This window comes from Myotis brandtii, unplaced genomic scaffold (assembly GCF_000412655.1).
Source record: "Myotis brandtii unplaced genomic scaffold, ASM41265v1 scaffold4, whole genome shotgun sequence".
NCBI lineage: Eukaryota > Metazoa > Chordata > Mammalia > Chiroptera > Vespertilionidae > Myotis > Myotis brandtii.
Window position 1 is genome coordinate 2,799,765 of NW_005365371.1, and position 22,614 is coordinate 2,822,378.

The window sequence follows — 22,614 nt, forward strand, 5'->3', positions numbered from 1 at the left end:
GATGAGAGAGAAACATGGATCAGCTGCCTCCTGCACACCCCCTACTGGGGATGTGCCCGCAACCAAGGTACATGCCCTTGACTGGAACTGAACCTGGGACCCTTCAGTCCGCAGGCCAACGCTCTATCCACTGAGCCAAACCAGTCAGGGCTTCACAAACATTCTTAAACAAAGATAGTAAATAGAACTGATACCCTCAAAATTAACAGTATTTTTTTAAAAATTACATTTCCTAAATCACATGTATAATTTCATGCCTATGAGTTATAGGAACACTGATATCACATTGCTGATGTTAATGTCCTGTTATCAATTTTTTGCAGAATATCCATACTATTTTCCATGCTGCCTGAACTAATTTATATTTTTACCAACGGTGCAGTGTTCCCCCTCCCCCGCTTGGATTCCACATACAATTGACATCATACAGTGTTTGTCTTTGTCTGGCTTATTTCACGTAGCATAATGCCTTCAAGGTCCATCCATGTTGTCACAAATGGCAGGATTTCCTTCATTTTTTTATGTCTGAATACTATTTCCTTATATATGTGTATGTATATACACACACACACACAACTTCTTTATTTATCCATCGATGAACACTTAGGATTTTTCCATTTAAATTTTACTATTTGCAACAAATAGTCTCAATTTTTTTCTTTGAAGTGCTATGTTCGCATTCTTCATTTGTAAGAAAAATCTAATAGTGAAATTAGAACAGCTACAGTTTGTAAATCATTCCTTTAAGAAAAATTGGTGTTTCATAAGGAGTAACTTGCTGGTAACTAAGACAACTGCACAAATGCTTTCCCTCCAGATAACCAACCACCATGCTTCAGGATTTAGCACAAGTGCTTTATGCCTACTCCCAATGTGTCATGCAAAATATTAAAAAGATTTATTTTGTAAGAAACTGGCATTTTACAAATTGCAAGTACACAGTAGTGAAGACTACAATGACTACTTGGTGTCTAATTTGGTGCCATTGCCTTGATTAGTGTTAAGGCCCAGCAGTGCTACCTACCATTGCTTTGGCACCACCAAAGCAAGTGGCAGCAGAGTGAAATAGGTAAATAACACCTTAGCATTATTATGGGAAAAAAAGAAAAAAGAAAAAAAAGAAAGAAAGAAAGAAATTGGAGATACTCTGAAAAGATCTCAAGGATATCAAGGATCTGCAGACCAAACCTGGAGAATCTCTTCTTTCAGATAAATACCTAGAAAAAATTTTTACTTCAATCACTACTGTTTTATTTTTTGACCCAACCCCAGTCTTTGGTTAATGGGTATTTAATCCCTTTACTCATCTAAATTGTATGGTTCCATTTATGTGATTTAACTTAATATATTTAACTAGAGGCCAAATGCACGAAATTCGTGCAAGGGGATTGGCCCTCACAGCCCCAGCTTTGTCTGGAAGGTCGTTTGGCTGTCCGGTCTAATTAGCATATTATGCTTTTATTAGTATAGTGCTTTCCTGTATTTTCTTTATTCCATTTAAAATTGATACAGTAATACTTCCACACGATACAAAATGCAAGCAAGGGTGATCTCTTTCCTATCTCAGATCCCTGTACTCCTTTCCAGAAGTAACCACTGTCAACATATTTTGGAGGCTGTACCTTATTAACACATTTAGATCCATTTCACTTACTTTTAAAGGCCTATGACATATATTGCCAAAATACTCTACAGGAAGGCTGTTCTAATTTACCTTCTAACCTGCTGTATGATAATATCTATTTGCTCACTTTTCCCTCAATAGGGCATTATTTTAAAAATCTGTCTTATTGTTTAATTCATATTTCTTTGAATTCTCATTACACTGAACATTTTTTTCATTTTCTTAATGGGCATTTTCGTCACTATTTTTGTGAGCTACCTCTTACCTCTTTCTGTCCTTTGCCCGTTTTTCTACTGGGGGTGGTGGTGGTATCTGTCTTTTTATTAATAACTAGAGGTCCGATGTACGAAATTTATGCAGGAGTAGGCCTCCCTTCCCCCGGCTGCTGGTACCGGCTTCCCTCGTAGCCCTGGCTTCGTCTGGAAGGACGTCCAGTCTAACTAGCATATTACGCTTTTATTATTATAGATGGGTAAGAGTTTCTATGGTAAGGATAGTAGTAATACTTTCTGTTAAATGTTAATATTTTGCCCAGTTTAGCAATGTTTGACTTTTACTAAAATGTGACTGTGTATCATATAATGCCATAGCTGGTAAGGGGTTTAAGAGCATCCGATCAGACCAAACTCTTTGAATTTACAGATGAGGAAACTGATGCAAACTGGTGAAGTGACTTGTCCAAGATCGTAAGTAAAAAGGCTTAAATTAAGATCCAGAGTTTCTGACTCTTTCCTGGGTGGATGCACAAATGACATACCTGGATTCAAATGGGTCCTGCTGCTCCAGAGGTCTTACTCTTTTCTTCGTCACTGCCAATTTAGTCAAGTCCACATTCTTTGTCTCTCCATTGCTGTAAGTGAACTCAAGAACACTATTCCATTCCCCTTGCACTTTGCACACCACAGTGTTGCTACCATTGTGCTTTACTTCACCAGTAACCCTAGAAGCAGGCAGAAAAAAAGATTTGCTATAATAAATTGATATTGTGCTTTTTCTTCAGATTCTGAAACCCAAGAACATACTCTGGGAATTCTTTAAATTAGTTAGTTATACAGGTCACTTCAATGTCAGTGCCAAAGTCACTCTGTAAATCCATGTTAGCTTCATAGTAATTTTTTCAAATAACATCAACTTTAATCTTTAGATAGAACACTGGGAATCTTTGAGACTTAATTGTCATAAATAATCACCAAGTGTGATCTTTAAAAATGCTTGCTACAAACAAAACTATTATAATATTAAAACTAAATAGGAATATGAAAAATATTAACATTTATTTTTTTTTATCACAGTTGGAAAATGTTATAATAAATAACCTATTTAATTTTTTAAAAACTAGTCCTATTTATGTAAAAGTTTAGAGTCTCTATTTTGAAGTGCTGGCTACATCAATTCTGCATAAAATCACATAAGCCTAATTTTAAATTAAGTATAGAAACCAGAAAAATCAGTAAGAGGTAGAAAAACAGCCCTAGGCGGTGTGGCTCAGTGGACAGAGTGTCAGCCTGTGGACTGAAGGCCCCGGGTTCGATTACAGTCAAGGGCATATGCCCAGGTTATGGGCTCGATCCCCAGTAGGGGGTGTGCAGGAGGCAGCCAATCAATGATTCTCTCTCATCATTGATGTTTCTAGCTCTTTTTCCCTCTCCCTTCCTCTCTGAAATCAATAAAAATTTATTTTTAAAAAAGAGGTAGAAAAACAGAAGAGTTATATTAAAATTTAAAATTTCTCTTGACAAACAAAATAGAAAAATTAAAAGAGCATTAGTATACAAAAACTATTATCAACACAGAACTCAGAATTCAAACACTAAAATTGTTGAAAGATTAATAAAGATTTAGTTATCTGGCTGGTTTATCAACAGATAGGATGCAGTACAAATGAAGGAATAGGAACAGGTCTAATTATTTTTACTGAAGTATTTTATGTTCACCAATGGACACAAATAACAACAGGGTCAGGTTAGATAGACATTCAGAACTCAGAGAACAGTGGTAGTTTAGGGTCTAATCAGTGTGACAGATTATGGTTTATCTGAATTCACAAGGAATCCAAAAGGCCAAAGCCTGAAGGTGAAGCTCAAGAATCCTAAGTAGCCTTTTTCAGTTACAAGCCAAGGGCCGAGGCATCAGAAGGACAGGTTGGATTCAGAGAGTCCATAGTTCTTTATCAAGAGAAGTCAACAGTCTACAAACTCAGAGCTCAAAGCAGGGGTGTAGGAGACAATAAGCAAACGATCAGTGAACCAGATTTTAAAGATCAAGGTTTATACAGGTTTGGAATCCAAGAGGAAACCAAACATTCAAAATCAAAGTAGGCATAACTATAGCTCAGAGGACACAAAGAACACTATGACTATAAGTCATCTGATTATAGCAGGGGTGGGAACTCTGGGTTATACTTCAAAGCATCTGAACATAAGTAATTACATTGCTAGGGGTTTTGCCTGACTGAATGTTTCTTGTGATATCCATATTTCCTCTTTGATCCCACTTGCCAACATTGTTCCCACCCTTGAAAATTTATCTCTAACCAAACAGAACATGAGGCGATGACATTGAATACTTTATCTCTTCCCTTCTCTGTCCACACATACCCAGAACTATATTCTGAGAACCGAAGAACAATAATCCATTCCTCACTTGATCTCTCTTTTACTGCCACAGCACAATTTCTCAAGTTATCGTATCTCCCTCACAAGCCTTTCCACTTGACAAATAACAAGCCCTAGGTTCCTGTTTATGCACGCTGGGTTACATGGGATCCTTGCTGCTTAGTATAGCTCCACAGCAAGGGCAGCATGAAGAGAACTGGGGAAGGGAAGAAGAATCACACATATTGCCCGGCCAGCGTGGTTCAGTGTCAATCTATGAACCAGGAGGTCACGGTTCGATTCCTGGTCAGGGCACATGTCTGGGTTGTGGGGTCAATCCCCAGTGTGGGCTATGTAGGAAGTAGCCAATCAATGATTCTATCATTGATGTTTCTATCTCTCTTTGTCTCTCCCTTCCTCTCTGAAATCAATAAAAATATATATATATATAAAAATACTATCTCTGTAATCAACTGGAAGAGCCTTTAGCTGGAGCTCTGTCCTTCCTCAGTGTACACAAGACAAGACAACTCATATTGGGGAAAAATCCTATACACACAATAAATGCGGAAAAGTCTTTCACAGGAGAAAATCTCTTGTTGAGTACCAGAGAATTCACACAGCAGACATAAGATTAAATGAAATAAATATGGGAAACCCTTTACTCACTGAGCCACACTTACATAATCTGAGAATTCACACTGGAGAACACTTTGAATATAATGAAAGAAGGAAAGTCTTCAGTAACTATTCATTAAAGATCTTAATTAAGATCTCTTCCTGGCCCTAGCTGGTTTGGCTCAGTGGGTAGAGTGTTGGCTTGCAGACCAAAGGGTCCCGGGTTTGATTCCGGTCAAGGGCATGTACCTTGGTTGGAGGCTCCTCCCCAGCCCGGGCCCTGGTTGGGGTGCGTGAAGGAGGCAACCAATTGATGTGTTTCTCTCATATAGATGTTTCTCTCTGTCTTCCACTCTCTCCAAAAGATCAATGGAAAAATATCCTCGGGTGAAGATTAACAAAAAAACAAAACAAAAAAAAGGAAAACAGATAAAAAAATAAAAAGATCTCTCCCTGGAGAGATTTCTAGTCATAGAACCAATGTAGAAAAGCTTGCAAATGGAACTCTCAGTTTATTTAACACGAAGAAAGCTTAAACAGCTATTTTCAAACCTCTGAATGGTTATCCTAAAGGAGAAAGGGGATATCACTTGTATGAAGCTCCAAAAAAATCTAATCCAAGGTTTCATATCTAAGTAGTAACCAGTGGTAGGTCAAAGAATCATCAAGAAAGCTATAATTTGATACAGTAGACTGACTCTATCTCAAAGAAGAAACTCACACTTAACCATATTTCCCAAGAAAAATACACAAATCACATACTACATACACAGCACTCTATAGATGCAATGAAAGCACTGTACAGATCCCAAACAGTACCAGTCTGTCAAAAGCTTACAGCCATATTGTGGAAAATAATACAAAACAATCAAGAGAATAAGTTTGTATATAAATAACATTTTAAAAAATGTTTTTATAGGTAAGTCCTGTGGGATTTCAATCTCAATCTCTCTCTTCTCTCCTTCTCTCTCCCTGATTTAATTCCCGGTCAAGGGCACATACCTCGGTTAGGGCAAGTGTGGTAGGGAACCAATCAATATGTCTCTCTCACATTGATGTGGTTTTTATTTTCTCTCTCTCCCTCCCCCCTTCCATTCTCTCTAAAAAAAAAAAAAAAGAAAAAAAGAAAGAAAAAAATCAATGGAAAATATGTCCTCGGGTGAGAATTAACAAAACAAAACAAAGTGCTGGGTTTGGAAAATTTATCCCTGTTTTTGTTTTCCCCTAAGCATTTTATTCAATTCTATACTTTGGAAAATGGTTTCACCAGTGCTAAGCATGTTACAGAGATGTAGATTTCAGCTCTAACTTCATATAAGTAAAGGGAGTCTGAAATGGCATGGGCTGCCCACTGACTTCTGTGCTGATAATGTTCCAACACATACTGAACAATCAGTTGTTAGGCGTGTCGCAAAGGGATTTATGTGCCTAGTAAATGTCAGTCCAGTGACTTCCAAAGTCCCTTCTAATTTTAAGGTTTGAATCCTGTGATTACTATAGAGCCTAAGTAGAAGTACATATAACAAAGTGTGAACCACCTTCGGTAAGGGTTCTGACAATGCCTAGTGGTTCTGTTTGGGTTATCTGTATTTTTTTTTTTAATCTCTGCTTCAGTGTTTTGGAATCCATAAATTAAAGGCTTATTCAATGCCTGGGAGCTAATTAGTCTTTCTTTCCACTTCTAAGATTGTTGAATACTACTCACCCAATGAAAAAGAAGTAAAATAGCTATATGGACCTAAAAGTCTCATATAGGATTGAAGGGAGAGTATTTTGGTATACCCACTTAAGAAAAACTGGCAGTGCCCGGCTGGTGTGGCTCAGTGGTTGAGCACTGACTTACAAACCAGGAGGTGATGGTTGGATTCCCTATAGGGTACATACCCGGGTTGCTGGCTCAATCCCCAGGAGGGGGCATGCAGGAGGCAGCCAACCAATGATTCTCTCTCATCATTGATGTTTCTATCTCACTCTCCCCCTCCCTCTCTCTGAAATCAATAAAAAAAGAAACTGGCAATATCTAATGAAGTTCAACTTCATATCCTACAACCAGCAATTTCACTCCTACATATCTACCTCAGAAATTCATATATATGTTCACCAAACACTGACCTAGCAGCACTATAAATTGTGGCAGTCATACAATAGAAAAAAGGCAATAAGGAGAATAAACGACGACTTTACATGGATGAATCTCAAAAACATAATATGAGCAAAATGAGTCAGGTATGAAAAAGCACAGAGTATACGAATTAATTTATATAGACTTCAAAAACAGGCAAAACTCATCTACAGTGTTAGAAATCAGATAGTGGCTACCTTAAGTGGGAAGAATGTAAGTAGTTAACTTAAGAGTGTGTGAAAAAGAAAGAGTGTGTGTGTATGTGTATATCTGTATAACTGTAACAGGGCAGGAGGAAGGACTCTGGAATGCCAGTAATGTTCCATGCCTAAATCAAAGTGCTCAAATACTCACAAAGTCAAATTAACTTGTATACAGTGGGGCCTTGACTTACGAGTGTCCCGACTAACGAGTTTTTCGAGATACGAGCTGTCTCTCGGCCAATTTTTTGCTTTGAGTTGCGAGCTAAAATTCGGGTTACGAGCCAGCTTCTGATACCCCACTGCTAGTTGGCGCAGCGAACGTCACAGTGAACGCCACAACATCAGCCCAGCATCATGTGTCCCACTCGTTCACTTTTTGATTTGACATACGAGTAATCTGAGTTACGAGCTCCGTCACGGAACGAATTAAACTCATAAGTCAAGGCCCCACTGTACTTTTGTATATGTGTTATTCTTCAATAAAAACTTTGTTGAAAAAGAAAACTATTCCTTCTTCAGGAATACCTCATAATAGACATCAAAAGCTTAAGGAAAGCTCTAGTCGGTTTGGCTCAGTGGATAGAGCATCAGTGGATAGGCCGGCAGACTGAAGGGTCCTGGGTTCGATTCTGGTCAAGGGCATATGCCCGGGTTGCGGGCTTGACCCCTAGTGGGGTGCATGCAGGGGACAGCCGAAAAATAATTCTCTCTCATTACTGATGTTTCTATCTCTCACTTCCTCTCTGAAATCAATAAAAATATTTTAGAAAAAAAAAAAAGCTTAAGGAAAGAGTCAGTCTCCTTTTGAGGATCCTATTAGAAGGCTTGTCCTCATATAGTTTGGGTGATCTGGACTAGTGCTAAAGAGACCAACAAGCCATGAAAAAAATATACATAATTGGCCAATTCCTGGATGGAATTAAAGATACAATTCAATACTGGTGCTTAAAGACACTGGCTTCCTTCATTGTACTTCTTGAACCATTTCTAATGGCTAGATGCATTTTTACACTAACCTGTAGCAATAGCTGCCTCCACGGAGATCTGGATCCAAGTTTAAATCCCTTTTAAAGGCAGAAATTGGGCCAGAAGTTGCATATTCATGTTATGAATTCTATTCTACATCTTGTTAGCTATTTAACCAGGAAAATTTTACAAGAGTAGATAGATCTGTCACTATTTGTTAAACCAGGTCATGATTTCCAGAATGCCTTGAAAGATGAAATATATTAAAAAATAAATATGAATAAAAATCCAACCCCATTTCACATAAAACAAAGCAGAAAAACAGTAAGGAGTTATAATAAAAGATCAAACTGATAGAATAAGAGCTAAATATCATTACAATGTTCTTACCGGTGCAGTTTGCCACCATAAAATGGCTTAGTATGAAAAGTGATGCTGGCTGAATAACCAGTTTTTGCACAGTTGACACTGACTTTGCCACCCAGTTCCACCCAAGGAACAGTTAAAATTGATCGGGCATATGCACAAGGTAGAGAAAATGTATACTCTTCTCCATGCTCCAATAGACAAAGGATACCTGAATGTAAAAACATGAAGGTTGTCAATATAGTAAAAAAACAGCTATGAAAAATCCATATTATGTTTTCTCCTGTTTAGTAAATAAACATAATTTTGCTTAATTTTCATTTAGCTTTGGATGAAACTGGCTTCATTTACAATTGTATTTGACACCAATTCCTGCTAATAGTGAATCAAGGTTACTTCCACTATGACCTGTTTCGGTGGGGTCATAAAACCAGAAAATGTTCAGTGGAAATAGTACAAGAGTTCCCTCTAACGATCCTAAAAATAAAAACCCTTAAGTCAGAGTTTAAGGCCATGCTATACTGCATTATACTAAGATCTGATCATTACTAATTACATAAAGTACTTAGTATTAACAACTTTTTCAGCAGTTTGGAAATAACTTAGTTTAATGTTATGGAGTCGTAGACCTTAATCTTAGATGGTATGATGAAAAGTGTTCTTCATTCTATTTTATGTATATTAAGAAAAAAATAAAATTTTATGAAAAAACTATGGTCACCAAAATTCTGTTTGCCAAATTCTGAAGTATTTATGGTAAAGTTACAAGAGACAGAAGTGGTAGTTTTCAAAAAAATTACTCTAAATGGGCTATTTACATATTAACTGATGCCATATTGAAGATGGTTTTAAAAAAACATATAAAAAGGGAATTAAATTAATGACTAATCAATCTATCTATATATATATAAAAGGACCAGTAGCTATGATGTGCAATGACCACCAGGGGGCAGACACTCAACGCAGGAGCTGCTGAGCTGTGGTGACTTGGCAGCAGTTGTTCTCGGTTGACACACCCCAGAACCAGAGAGGAAGGAGCCCGATTCTGGGGTGCGTCATCTGAGAACTGCCCTCTTGCAATCCGGGACCCCTCGGGGGATGATGGAGAGCCGGTTTCGGCTGATCCCTGCAAACCAGGTCGAGGGACCCCACCTGCCAGAGGGACCCCGCTCACTCCGCAGATACCCTTTGAGCCCCAGTGCCGCCCCAGGTGCGGCCGGCTGGGGAGGGACTGAGGGAGGTTGGCTCCAGGGCTTGTCCGGCCTGTCTCGCCCAGTTCTGCCCCGCTGGCCACTTTCTAATTAATCTCTTTTCAATGTGCACGAATCCGTGCACCAGGGCACTAGTACTAAATAATTAAGAGACTCTAAGAAGACTTGAGCTCTATTACCAACTTTAGCTTATTACCTAGTTACCATCAAAATAATTACTGAACTGGATATGTACCACTGGTCCGAACGGTTCCAGTATCTCTCTCTTAATGAATGCTCATTAAGTACTCTGTTCTTAATATTCACAAATTAGGGCAAGAGTTACAAAATATTTTAATACAGTTAATTTTTAGGATAAGCAAATAGACAAACTGAGAGTCTACTTTACATGCAGTAACACCAACTTTTTTTTTTATTGCCCTTAGTAGTTTTTAAAAAAAAAGATATTTTTATTGATTTCAGAGAGGAAGGGAGAGGGAGAAACATCCATAAGAGAGAATCATGGATTGGCTGCCTCCTGCATGTCCCGTACTGGTGATCTGGGGATCGAGTCCGCAACCTGGGCATATGCCCTGACCGTGAATTGAACCTGTGACCTCCTGGTTCATAGGTCGATGCTCAACCACTGAGTCATGCTGGCCGGGTACCCTTAGTAGTTTTCATAAAGGGCAACAATAAATTAAGAATTATCGCTCTAACCAGTTTTGCTCAGTGGATAGAGCGTCGGCCTGCGGACTGAAGGGTCCCAGGTTCGATTCCGGTCAAGGGCATGTACCTTGGTCGTGGGTGCATCCCCGGTAGGGGGTGTACAGGAGGCAGCTGATCGATGTTTCTCTCTCATTGATGCTTCTAACTCTCTATCCCTCTCCCTTCCTCTCTGTAAAAAATCAATAAAATATATTTTAAAAAAATTATCGAGCCATTTCATAGGGGATATGGTTCTGGCTATATTGATATATAATGGGAGATGTCAGAAGACATAATTTACTTGGGTATACTTCGTGTTTAATAATAAATTGATTAATTCAAAGTTGGAAAAGATATATTTTTATTACTTTTCTAAAAATATATGATATTATAAACTGGATTTATAATCTTTGATTTCTAAGAATACATTTTACCTAAGTAGCATACACTGTGGAATTTAAGATCTGAAGAAATAAATATCCAGTTTCAAATGTATGTGATAATACACTAGTAGAAACAACTGAGATCCAAAGAATTCTAAAATCTCATTTTATCTAATAAACAGAACTTTCCTCAACTATTAAATAAAAATATGACTTCTGCCTGGCTGGTGTGGCTCAGAGATTGAGCGTCAACCTATGAACCAGGAGGTCACGGTTCGATTCCCAGTCACTGCACTTGCCGGGTTGGGTTACAGGCTCGGTCTCTAATGGGGAGGCAGCCAATCAATGATTCTCTCTCATCATTGATGTTTTTATCTCTTTCTCCCTATCCCATTCTCTCTGAAATCAATAGAAATATATTTAAAAAATAATAAAATATAAAACATAGCTGCTATAGGAGCAAAATGAATTGTCATAAGTCCCATTCTATGATTTAATTTACTTTCTTTTGAGGGTAACCAATAACAATTTAATTTCTAAAAGGCGATTCATGAATACTTAATTAGGACTTAAATAATAAAAAATTATCTATTATATACCTCCTCCACAATTAATGCATGGTTAAGATATTAATGCTTTTCCTCATATCTTGAGGTATTTCCTTTCTTGGAGCGGGAGAGGCTACCATTACCAGTTTCCCTCTGTTATATGAGCTGGTAAGATAACTGTCCTCAGGAAGAATGTGCCAAAGAATGAGGTTCTATGCCTCCTTCTGGCTATGCCTTTCTTAACCTGAATTACCCAGACACATCCCATCATCTAGACCTCAGTTTTTTAATCTATAAAATAAAATGTATTTATGAAGAGCTCAGGGCTAATGTTAAAAGCTGTAGGTGGCAAACTTTATTTTTAAACTAATAAAATATTTTCTAATGTTATAAAACTCTTGCTTAGTTTGAAACATTATCTGGAAAACGGTTAGATTCACAACAGATGTTAAAAATACTATAGGAAAAACTGAAATGGGGATAAAGTATTTTCTTTGCAGCTACAATAACACAATCTCAAAATGTTAGAGTCACAGGTTTAATTATGTCCTACACTGTTAAGTTTACTTCAGAACAAATTATTCTATGAACAATGGTGTTCCCTTAACATTAAAATGGTAGTTTTTTTCTGCCTTTATACAGGGTAGGACAAAAGTAGGTTTTACAATTTTGAGTATGCAAAAGAGTTTATTCTTGTATTATTATTTATCATTGTATTATTTTCCATACAAACAACTGTAAACTTACTTTTGTCCCACCCTGTATTTGCATTAATTCTGCAATGATTTCTGTGGAGGTTTTTTTTGTTTTGTTTTGTTTTTTGGTATTCTTGGCCAAAAAACACTGTATTTCCTAAATTATTTTTTCATAATCTTTAGCTGAAGTAGAATTAAAGTTTGGCAATGTATTTTAAAATAGTCTGTGAATATCTCCTTACAAATGTGAATATATTTAAAAGAAATAGAAAAGATGAAGATTTACCTACAAGCTATTTCTTGAGTGCTTTTTATAATAATGAAAACATATATTTTAAAGTACTATCAGTGACATGGGAAAATTAATATTTAGTGTAAAAAAAAAGTGGGACAGAAAACTATACGGAGAGAATTACTCCTAAGTTTATAAAACTAAAATAAAAGTATGAACATGCACACACACAAAAATACAAAATGTTAGCTAAATTTATTCATTTCTGAATAGAAAGATTAGAGATGCTTTTATTTTCTCCTTGGTACTCTTCTAAATTTTCCGAATTTTCTACAATAAAAATATTTTACATTTAAAATCAGGAAAAACTGATGTAAAAGAAGAATTTATATTTTTCCATAAATACGCCCCATCGCCCCACCAGCATTCTGGAACATACTAGGAAATGGAGAAAAAAAAAGTAGTATACATAACATTTCAAATTTATAATTAATATTCATCTAGATTCCCAAAATTTAAGATTATAGTTTGATATTAAAAACTGGAGAACAATTTTTCTACTTACCTTCTCCAACCATCGTCACGCCTATCGACATGCCTAAGAATTTGCTCTTAGTCCAGACATGCGCATTTACACACATCTTCCTCTCTGCACATTCTGCATAAAATCCTGATACTGGAGGATGATGGGAAACCTGTTCAGCAACAAATCTGACTGTATAGCAGTCTGGTCCGACCTGGCTTAAAGCCTCCTCTGATAGAGGAGCATGATTTGTGACTGCCTGGGTGGAAGAGTTGCTAGTAACACTGGATGCTACCTCGCTTTTTGGCATCTTCCAGGAACAGTGAAATGTTTCTCCAATGATAGGATTGTACGGTTTCTTAGCAATGGCTCCCTTACGGCCTTCATGAAATGAGGTAAGGTAGTACTCAACAAAACGAATCATCCTGTCCTCAGCTGTGGCTCCATTACTGATGGCTATAAATAGATCTGGATGAGACATAAAGTCTGCATACATTTCCAGCAAGGAACGCTTCTCTAGGATAAATGTAGGAAGCACCACCTAAAACAATAAAAACAACAAAACAGAGAAATTTTAATCCAATGTAGATAACTGTTCTTATCTCTCAAAAAACATTTCAGCCTAAATGGGTATTAACCCTTTGAGTGCCAACCAATATCCTAGGAACTATGCTAAAATTGCCAAGGCATTTTTGCTGATTTTACAGCAGTTTAGGAAAAAAATTATGAATCACAAGTAAATGAAGTTACATATTCAATATCTTCCACAAAATTGTCATCTTCACAGCAAGAATTGACATATTTAGCAATATCATCATCACTAATAAAAGCAGACTTAGAACTGGACACTGCAGGAGGAGTGCGATAGCGCTCCCAGCACTTTTGGCAAAAGACAGGAGGAGCGCGATCGCGCTCCCCAGCACCCAAGGGGTTAAACACAAAGCCACAAAGCTCATTAAAAAATAAGTATTCATTTTACCAATTATACATAAATAAAAATTTTTTAAAGATTTTTAAAAAGCATGCTTAGCCCTAGACGGTTTGGCTCCGTGGATAGAGTGTGGGCCTGTGGACTGAAGGGTCCCAGGTTTGATTCTGGTCAAGGGCACATGCCTGGGTTGTGGGCTCAATCCCCAGTAGGGGGTGTGCAGGAGGCAGCCGATTAGTGATTCTCTTTCATCACTGATGTTTCTCTCTCTCTTTCTTTCCCTTCCTCTCTGAAATCAATAAAAACATATTTTAAAAAATAAAAATAAAAAGCATGCTTAAAAGGAAACAAAAACCTTCCCAAGTGGAGAGAAAAGAAGAAAACAAAGAGAGAACCAGGGAGTCCAATAGCCATGTAATGAGTTTCAGAGAGAGAGAGCAGCAAAAAAATGGAGGAGAGAAAATTACCAATGAAATAAGATTTTAGAGAACTGAAAAATATGAGTTTTCATATAGAAAAGGTCTACCAAGTGCCCAAAAACAATAGATAAAAAGAATCCTATACCAAGATATGTTACTGCTGTCTGGATGGGCTGAAGACACTCATTTCACCCATAGACACGTTGTGGCTTCAATCTACTGCTGAGAGTTGGAGGTAAGTCATGGCTGGCTTAGAAGCAGAAAATACTGAGCAGCTTACTCTCACTGCCTACATTCCTTATTCAGCTAAACTTGTGCTGGCTATTCACTTTTTTCTAAGAGAAGTAACTCTGTTAAGGGGTACATATATAGGTGGTAAAACTATAAAGGAAAGTATGAGGATGATTAACACAAAAGTCAAGTAAGTAGTTGCATCTAGGAAAAAGCAGGGGACTAAAACCAGGAGGAGCATTCAGAGAGCTTCCAAGTTCTGACAATCTATATATATAAAAGCCTAAGTGACCAGTCGCTATGATGTACACTGACTACCAGGGGACAGACACTCAAAGCACAGGATCGGGCTCCCTCCTGTCTGGATCAGGACTGTGGGGATCGGGCCAAAACCGACTATCTGACATCCCCTGAGGGGTCCCCGATTGTGAGAGGGCACAGGCTAGACCAGTGGTCGGCAAACTCATTAGTCAACAGAGCCAAATACCAACAGTACAACGATTGAAATTTCTTTTGAGAGCCCAATTTTTTAAACTATATAGGTAGGTACATTGTTATTAACTTAATTAGGGGACTCCTAAGGCTTAGGAAGAGCCACACTCAAGGGGCCAAAGAGCCGCATGTGGCTCGCGAGCCGCAGTTTGCCGACCACTGGGCTAGGCCAAGGGATCCCACCGAGCCTCTAGTGTTCTATAACTTAACCTGAGTTGTGGGTACATGGGTAATCGTTTCACCATTGCACTTTGAAATGTTTATATGCATTCTATTTAGTCTTCTGTGTGTATAACACATTTCACCAAAACATCTAAAAAAGGAAATGCAACGAAACTAGATATAAACTATAATTATATGAAGAAAGATTGCAAGGGAATCTCAGAAAGTGAGAGTTAGGTCGTTAAGGTGGTAAAATTATAGAAGATTTTCCCCTTTATTTTCCAAAACCTTCTGTGAAATATTTAATTATACTAAATTCATAATATTATTTAAAAAGGAATAAATGAACAGTGGGGAAAATGTACGTTATTTACTCACAACATGCAGGCTACAAACGTGGTTACCTTCTTTTTCTTGCTGTAGTCCCAGCACCTAGTACAGTGTCTGGACTATAAGAGGGGTTCAATAAATATTTGTTGTGTCAGTGTTATTGTAGATAAGAGGTAGATGTGACTGCAGTTTAGTCACCAGGTTCTTTAATGTTGTTCGAAAAGCACCATTTTAAAAAAAGTCATGTGAATGTTTGTACTCCGTGATTGGTAAATATTAGTGACCTTATATACACACCTTTTGCAAATGTATTTATTTTTACTGACTTTAGAGAGAGGATGAGGTAGAGAGAGATAACATCGATATTAGAGAGAAACATTGATCGCTTGCCTCCCATATGTGCCCTGACCAGAGATCGAATCTGCAACCTTTTGGTGTATGGACGACATCCAACCAATTGAACATCAGCCAGGGCTATATATACATCTTTTTCTTTTTTTAAAAATATATTTTATTGTTTTTTTCAGAGAGGAAGGGAGAGGGATAGAGAGTTAGAAACATTGATGAGAGAGAAACATCGCTCAGCTGCCTCCTGCACGCCCCCTACTGGGGATGTGCCCGCAACCAAGGTACATGCCCTTGACCAGAATTGAACCTGGGACCCTTCAGTCCGCAGGTCGACGCTCTATCCACTGAGCCAAACCGGTTAGGGGTTTCTTTTTTTAAAATACATTTTTTTTATTGATTTCAGAGAGGAAGGGAGAGGGAGAAAGAGATAGAAACATCAATGATGAGAATCATTGATCGGCTGCCTCCTGCATGCCACAACCCACACTGGGGATTGAGCCCCGCACCCCAGCATGTGCCCTTGACCGAAATCAAACCCGGGACCCTTCAGTCCGCAGGCTGACACTCTATCCACTGAGCCTAATCAGCCAGGGATATGCATCTTTTAAATTAACAAGGCACAAATGCGGGGAAAGTATATTATTTACAGTTATTCATGCCAAGAGAGTGCTTAACCATCTGCATTACTATCACAGCACATTCTTTTCAAATGTCTTATGCCTCATAAACCACAACACTATACTTATGCCTTATGTACCCAAGTCTTCTAAAGGACAGCAAATCCCTTCTATAATTACTCGTTATAACTAATTTTAGAACTAACAGTCTTTTCTGAACCACTAATATGAAAATATTTCTAGAATAAAAATGATAGCTCTAACCGGTTTGGCTCAGTGGATAAAGCGTTGGTCTGCAGATTAAAGGGTCCCAGGTTCGATTCAGACAGATCAAGGGCATGTACCTTGGTTACGGGCACATCCCCAGTAGGGGGTGTGCAAGAGGCAGCTGATTGATGTTTCTCTCTCATTGATGTTTCTAACTCTCTATCCCTCTCCCTTCCTCTCTGTAAAAAATCAATAAAATATGTTTGAAAAAAAAATGATACCCAATTGAAATGTTAGATGAAGATGAAAGGTTAATAGGTTTCTTTATTAATTCCAAAAATGTCTGCTTCTTAGCAGGCTATTAATTCCATTCTTTTTATTCTTTTAAGCTTTAATTGGCTTTATTAAGTGATTCATGAATCGGGCAGTATTCCATCTATCAACTAGAAGTGTACTCCCAACTCCACTTACTTTTAAACTCTCCTATAATGACTGTAAGTTTAAGAGAATAAAAAAATAAAAAGAAAATAAGTGTTTTTTTTCAAAATTTGAAATACTTCTAATGAATATAAAAGGCAATATGCTTTCTATTCAAATTGTATCTTCAGATGAATAATTCGCTGAATCAAACAACCTTTTAACCTACTTTCACTATTTCAGTGGCATAAAAAACCTCAATTTGAAATACACTTCATAAGTCAATTTTGAAATGCCATACTAATGCAAAGTAATATTACTAGTAATTCAAAGTACACAATCCACAGTAGTAAATATTTGACATATATAGGTTTTAAACCTGATTGTGTGTGTGTGTATTTATGTATGTATGTATGTATGTGTGTGTGTGTGTGTGTGTGTGTGTGTTATTTTTTATTTTTTTTAATCCTCACCCGAGGATATTTTTCCATTGATTTTTAGAGAGAGTGGAAGAGAGAGGGAAAGACAGAGAGAACATTGATGTGAGAGAAACATATTGATTGGCTGCCTCCTGCACGAGTCCCAACCAGGGCTGGGGCAGGAGAGGAGCCTGCAACCAAGGTACGTGTCCTTGACTAGAATGGAACCTGGGACCCTTTGGTCTGCAGGCTGACGCTTTATCCACTGAGCCAAACCAGCTAGTGCTAAGCCTGATTATTTTTTTAAATTGACATAGATTAACTGTTAAACACAAATTAAGGCATACTAATTAAATAACCTAAGAATGGAGAAGACTGGCTTAAAATTAAAAACTATAGATCAGTGCTAATAAAACTTGAATGTATACATGAGTCACCTTGGAGTCTTATTAAAATGCAGTACCTGGCCCTAACCAGTTTGGCTCAGTGGATAGAGCGTCGGCCTGCGGACTGAGGGGTCCCGGGTTCGATTCCGGTCAAGGGCATGTACCTTGGTTGCGGGCACATCCCCAGTAGGGAGTGTGCAGGAGGCGGCTGATCGATGTTTCTCTCTCATCGATGTTTCTAACTCTCTGTCCCTCTCCCTTCCTCTCTGTAAAAAATCAATAAAATATATTTTTAAAAAATGCAGTACCTGGTCCTCTGAGTCTGGGATTGGGGGCTAAGATTTTGCATTTCTAACAAGTTCTCAGGTAATGGTGATTCTACTAGTCTTCAGACCACATTCCTTGGCCCCCGCACCAGTTTCATTGATGTATAATTGACAAAACTGTAAGATATCTTAAGTATACATTGTGGTAATTTGATATACACATATATTGTGAAAGGATTCCTACTATCTAGTTAATTCAGACATAGTCTGCAACCTATGTATGGTCTTTGGGTCAAATCTGGCATCCTGTTTTTATATATAAAGTTTTGTTGAAACATAGCCACGCCCAATTCAACATATTATCTATGGCTACTAAGGCAGAGTTAAGTAGTTCCAACAGAGACCTATGCCCACATAGCCAAAAAATAATTACTTTCTGGTCCTTTACAGAAAATGTTTGTTATAGATAATACCCAAAATGTGCTATCCAACATGGGAAGTAAGAGTAAAGTAGAAGCATCAATGCCTTTCATGGTTTTGGGATTATACATGATTATGGGATTATACATCCTTTTCTTTTTCTTTTTTGTTAATCATCACAGGATATTTTTTCCATTGATTTTCAGAGAGAGAGTGGAAGGGTGAGGGAAAGACACACAGAGAGAGAAACATCAACTGGTTGCCTCCTGCACACTGGGGCCACGGATGGGGGACTGAGCAAAGCTGGCTAGGACCATCCATTTCTTTAGATTTCAGTTCTGTCTACCAATGGACCTCTTTAATTTTGTACAGAAGCAAGAATGTAAACCCTCATTTGCTATGCAACTTCCTGCTGGTGATATTTTTTAAAATAAGAAATCACTTTAATGAAAATAAGAAATGCTGATCAAGAGACTAAGAAACAAACTCATAAAGACTAAAAAGCCCTGACAACGTTAATGAGTACAGGTAGAGCATGTATAGTCCTGACCCAATGATCTCCACAGACAGTTTATCCCATTACTTACTCTTGTTAAATCCATGCCCAGCTTGAGCTGTGACAAGAGATGTAGGATAACACTGCGTTGCTCTTCCACAGCTCCCAGGTCATCCTCCTTGTTGTCACAAGTATCCTCCACCTCATCATCTGTATTTATTTCTTCAGGTTCCTTGATGCAAAACAAGTCTATTGTTACAAATGCTTATTAACATCCTTTAAGAAAAAAGTTTAAACATCAGACTTGAAGGCATCTATGTTGGGCCTAAATCAATCTGAGAAATACTGCAAAAATATTTTTACAAATGTAACTTCCGTCACCTGGTCATGGAATAGATTTACTTCAATGAAACCATTATTGCTGATGCTCAACTTTTTAAGATCTTGCCATATATATCACATATAAAATACATATATTTTGCAAAAGTAGGGTATTTCAAAAAGAGTGAAAAATGTCACTTCTGAATCTCAGGCTTTGTAGGCATTGACCACCTGCCTGGGAATACCACCACTACCTATAACTTAAGTTCAAGATATTTTGAGACAAATATTTGTCCTATTTTAAGTTAAAACCAAAAAAGTAAATTTTTAAAGTGACTGTGCATATCAAATTTAATTACTGTAATCTACACTCATTCATTCTTGGAGTTGTCAGGAAGAAACCTAGGGTATGGAAATCCTGCAGTTACTCATGCCTTCTTCTTCTTCTTCTTTTTTTTAAATTGATCTTAGGGAGAGGAAGGCAGGGAGAGAGAGGAAGAGAAACATCAATCAGTTGTCTCCTGTGTGCACCCTGACCAGGTGTATGGGATGATGCCCAACCAACTGCGCCACACCAGCCAGGGCCCTCATGCCATATTAATACCACAAAAAGTTCTTTGCCCAGTTCTTCAATCAGTCCATCAGTCAGTCAATCAAACAGCCCCTTGGAAAACTGAAAATGTTTACCTTTATCTCAATAAGGTCTTAGCTGCAAATAATTGGTTAAAAGAAACTTAATTTCTTATTTATTTCTATTTAAACATCAAATACCAGTTTCAAATCCCAAGTGCCAAAAGCCAATTCCAGCATGTCATAATTGCAAGTTTCATCAAAAGGTTGATGGAACTTGGGGACTCAACAAGGGCTGAGTCACATATGTTAGCACCTGTTGGGAATGGCTGAGGGCATTTCCCCAAACCTGAAAAGGATGCATTAAATGATTGCTTGCTGCCAGACAACTCAGGGCATCTTAATCTACATGTTATTGCCTCCTCCTGGCCAAACACCTGAACAGCCATAGGCAAATTCTTCCAATCTGACAATGGATTCTGTACCTAAACCTACCCTTTGAAGTATATATCTCCACCTTGCCTTAGGATAATTTGTGTTAATAAATAGCAAGGGGTCCTGAGACAAGGAGAACTTAGTTCCTTTAGCTAAGTCTTCTCTGACTCCCTATAATGCCTTTCAAAATTATGTTTCGTCTCTGGACTCTAATTTATGCACAGCGCCTTCTCCAGATTGCTGAACCCTTCTAGAAGCTGGATCAAGACCACTGGCGTTACCCAAGATTCTAAAGAACCTTATCAGATGTCACTTTCCATGTTTATCTCGGGTGGTGTCCCATCTCTCTCATGGTACCTCTTCTTACTACCTCTATGCAAGACAGTTTCATATATGTATATTGCCTTTAGTACTGTATTAGATTTTAAGTTATGAGGATTTTAAAAAGGAAATAACTTTCCTTTTTTTAAGGCAAGATTTCCTTCTTTTTTTTTAAAAAAATATATTTTTATTGATTTCAGAGAGAGGAAGGGAAAAGGAGAGAAAGATAGAAACATCAATGATGAGAGAGAATCATTCATCGGCTACCTCCTGCATGCCCCACACTGGGGATAGAGCCCACAACCTGGGCATGTGCCCTGACCGGGAATTGAACTGTGACCTCCTGGTTCATAGGTTGATGCTCAACTACTGAGTCATGCTGGTCAGTCAGGCATAACTTTCCTTTTTAAAGATGTCTCTGCCTTTGGTTTTCTCGTCCCATAACCAAATCCTATCATACAAGAAGTCAATCTATTTTGTGTAGCTAGGCAAAGAAAACCAATCCTAATCAGGCACAAAATCAACAACTTAATGATCTCTCAAAATACAACAAAATATCAAACACAGTGACAGAGTTAAAGGGTAGTGGGTTTCTGGCCATTCTTCTGCCTCTTTCTCCTTTTTTCCTCTTTTCTTCTACCAAGGAAATCTGTATCTGCTCAAATTCTGATAAATCAATTAATGGCCTAGTTCATTTCCTCATGTCAAGACCACACAATTATTGTTTATATAAATCAGAATTACTTCTGTTTTTATGAGCTTGAAGAGAAATTCCAAAGGCTTTCTCACTTCCTCCTTTCAATGACTAGGAAGTCTCTCCAGGAAGTATTTCCTGTTATCTATCCTAAATCATTTGCACAATATAGTTTAAGTAAGCATTCTTGGGAATGTCTACTCATCATAAAATGGGGGTGGGAGGGCTGATTATCCCCCTCGCTATGTATGGATATTAACTATAATAATTATTCACTTGAGAAAAGTTGAAAAACACACACACACACATACACACACAACCTAACAGGTCTTGATTATATAATGTTCTCCAATCCTCTGAATAGGTACCACTGCATTGGGGTCATAACCTAGGACACAGATTAATAATGCAAATGTAACCCTAACATGATTATACAAGATAAAGTTTACTTTGCAGTTTCTCCTAATAAAATAGTATTAAATTAAAGAAATAAAGCATAATCTGGCAGAAAACCTATTTAAAGAAATATAGTTTTTATTGTATTTATAAAAACAGTCAATTCACTTATTAGAATAGAAAAAAAAGAAATTCTATTGACTAATACTGATTCTAAAACCTGGTATGAATAAAAAAATTTGGAAGGTCTCCTTTCTTTTTAAAACGGCTCTTCTTACAGGTAACCATGTCTTTCTAAAGAAAAGCTTAAGGTAAAAAAATTAAAAAAAATAAAGCATTACCAAATTTCAAATAAATATGAGCAAATGTATAAAATCCCTACAAAACCAGAATGGTTAGCAAATACAGTAGTACAAGGAATTCATACAATTTGGAGATTGCATGGCAAAAACACACCCCCATTTTTTGTCCTGATTTCTGACTTGGGCACAACAGAACCAGGGGCTTCATTCTAGCCTCAGTGGGGTTTATTTCTTCCATCACCTGACATGCAATCTCCACTGCTATATATATTCCAGCTTGCATCAGCACTCATATTTCAAAAAAAAGGCATACGTGAAATTTTTTGATATTCATGTCTATTATGGTATGCTTCAATTAAGTCTAATGTCTTGTAATTTAAATTTAGTAAAATGTGTACTAATTTTTTCTACTTAGATGTGATATACTTGGTCTACTCAACATTTCAAAAAATTTGAAAATATAACAATCTTCTCCTCCCCACCTCTGTGCTGCATCTCCAACATATGTCCCTATCCTGACCTCCAGCACGCTTTGTATTCTCATTTAGGAGGATAAAGATGGAGTATATAATCTATAGTTTATAGTTTTTTGACTTGCAAATTATATCTCAAGTCCTAATCTCTCTCCAAAGCTTTAATTTCATCATTTCCAATTGCTTTTTATA

At 37.5% G+C, this 22,614-nt stretch overlaps 1 protein-coding gene across 1 annotated transcript in view; it reads right to left on the bottom strand.

The window, feature by feature from the left end:
• Positions 1-22,614, bottom strand: part of OSBPL11 (oxysterol binding protein-like 11) — a 91,348-nt gene that overhangs the window by 8,707 nt on the left and 60,027 nt on the right. The window contains exons 8-11 of the mRNA XM_005873130.2: positions 19,002-19,142; positions 12,815-13,313; positions 8,518-8,704; positions 2,382-2,564 (exon numbers count right to left, since the gene is read on the bottom strand). Coding sequence (XP_005873192.1) covers positions 2,382-2,564; positions 8,518-8,704; positions 12,815-13,313; positions 19,002-19,142 — 1,010 coding nt within the window. The remainder of the gene's footprint in view (positions 1-2,381; positions 2,565-8,517; positions 8,705-12,814; positions 13,314-19,001; positions 19,143-22,614) is intronic.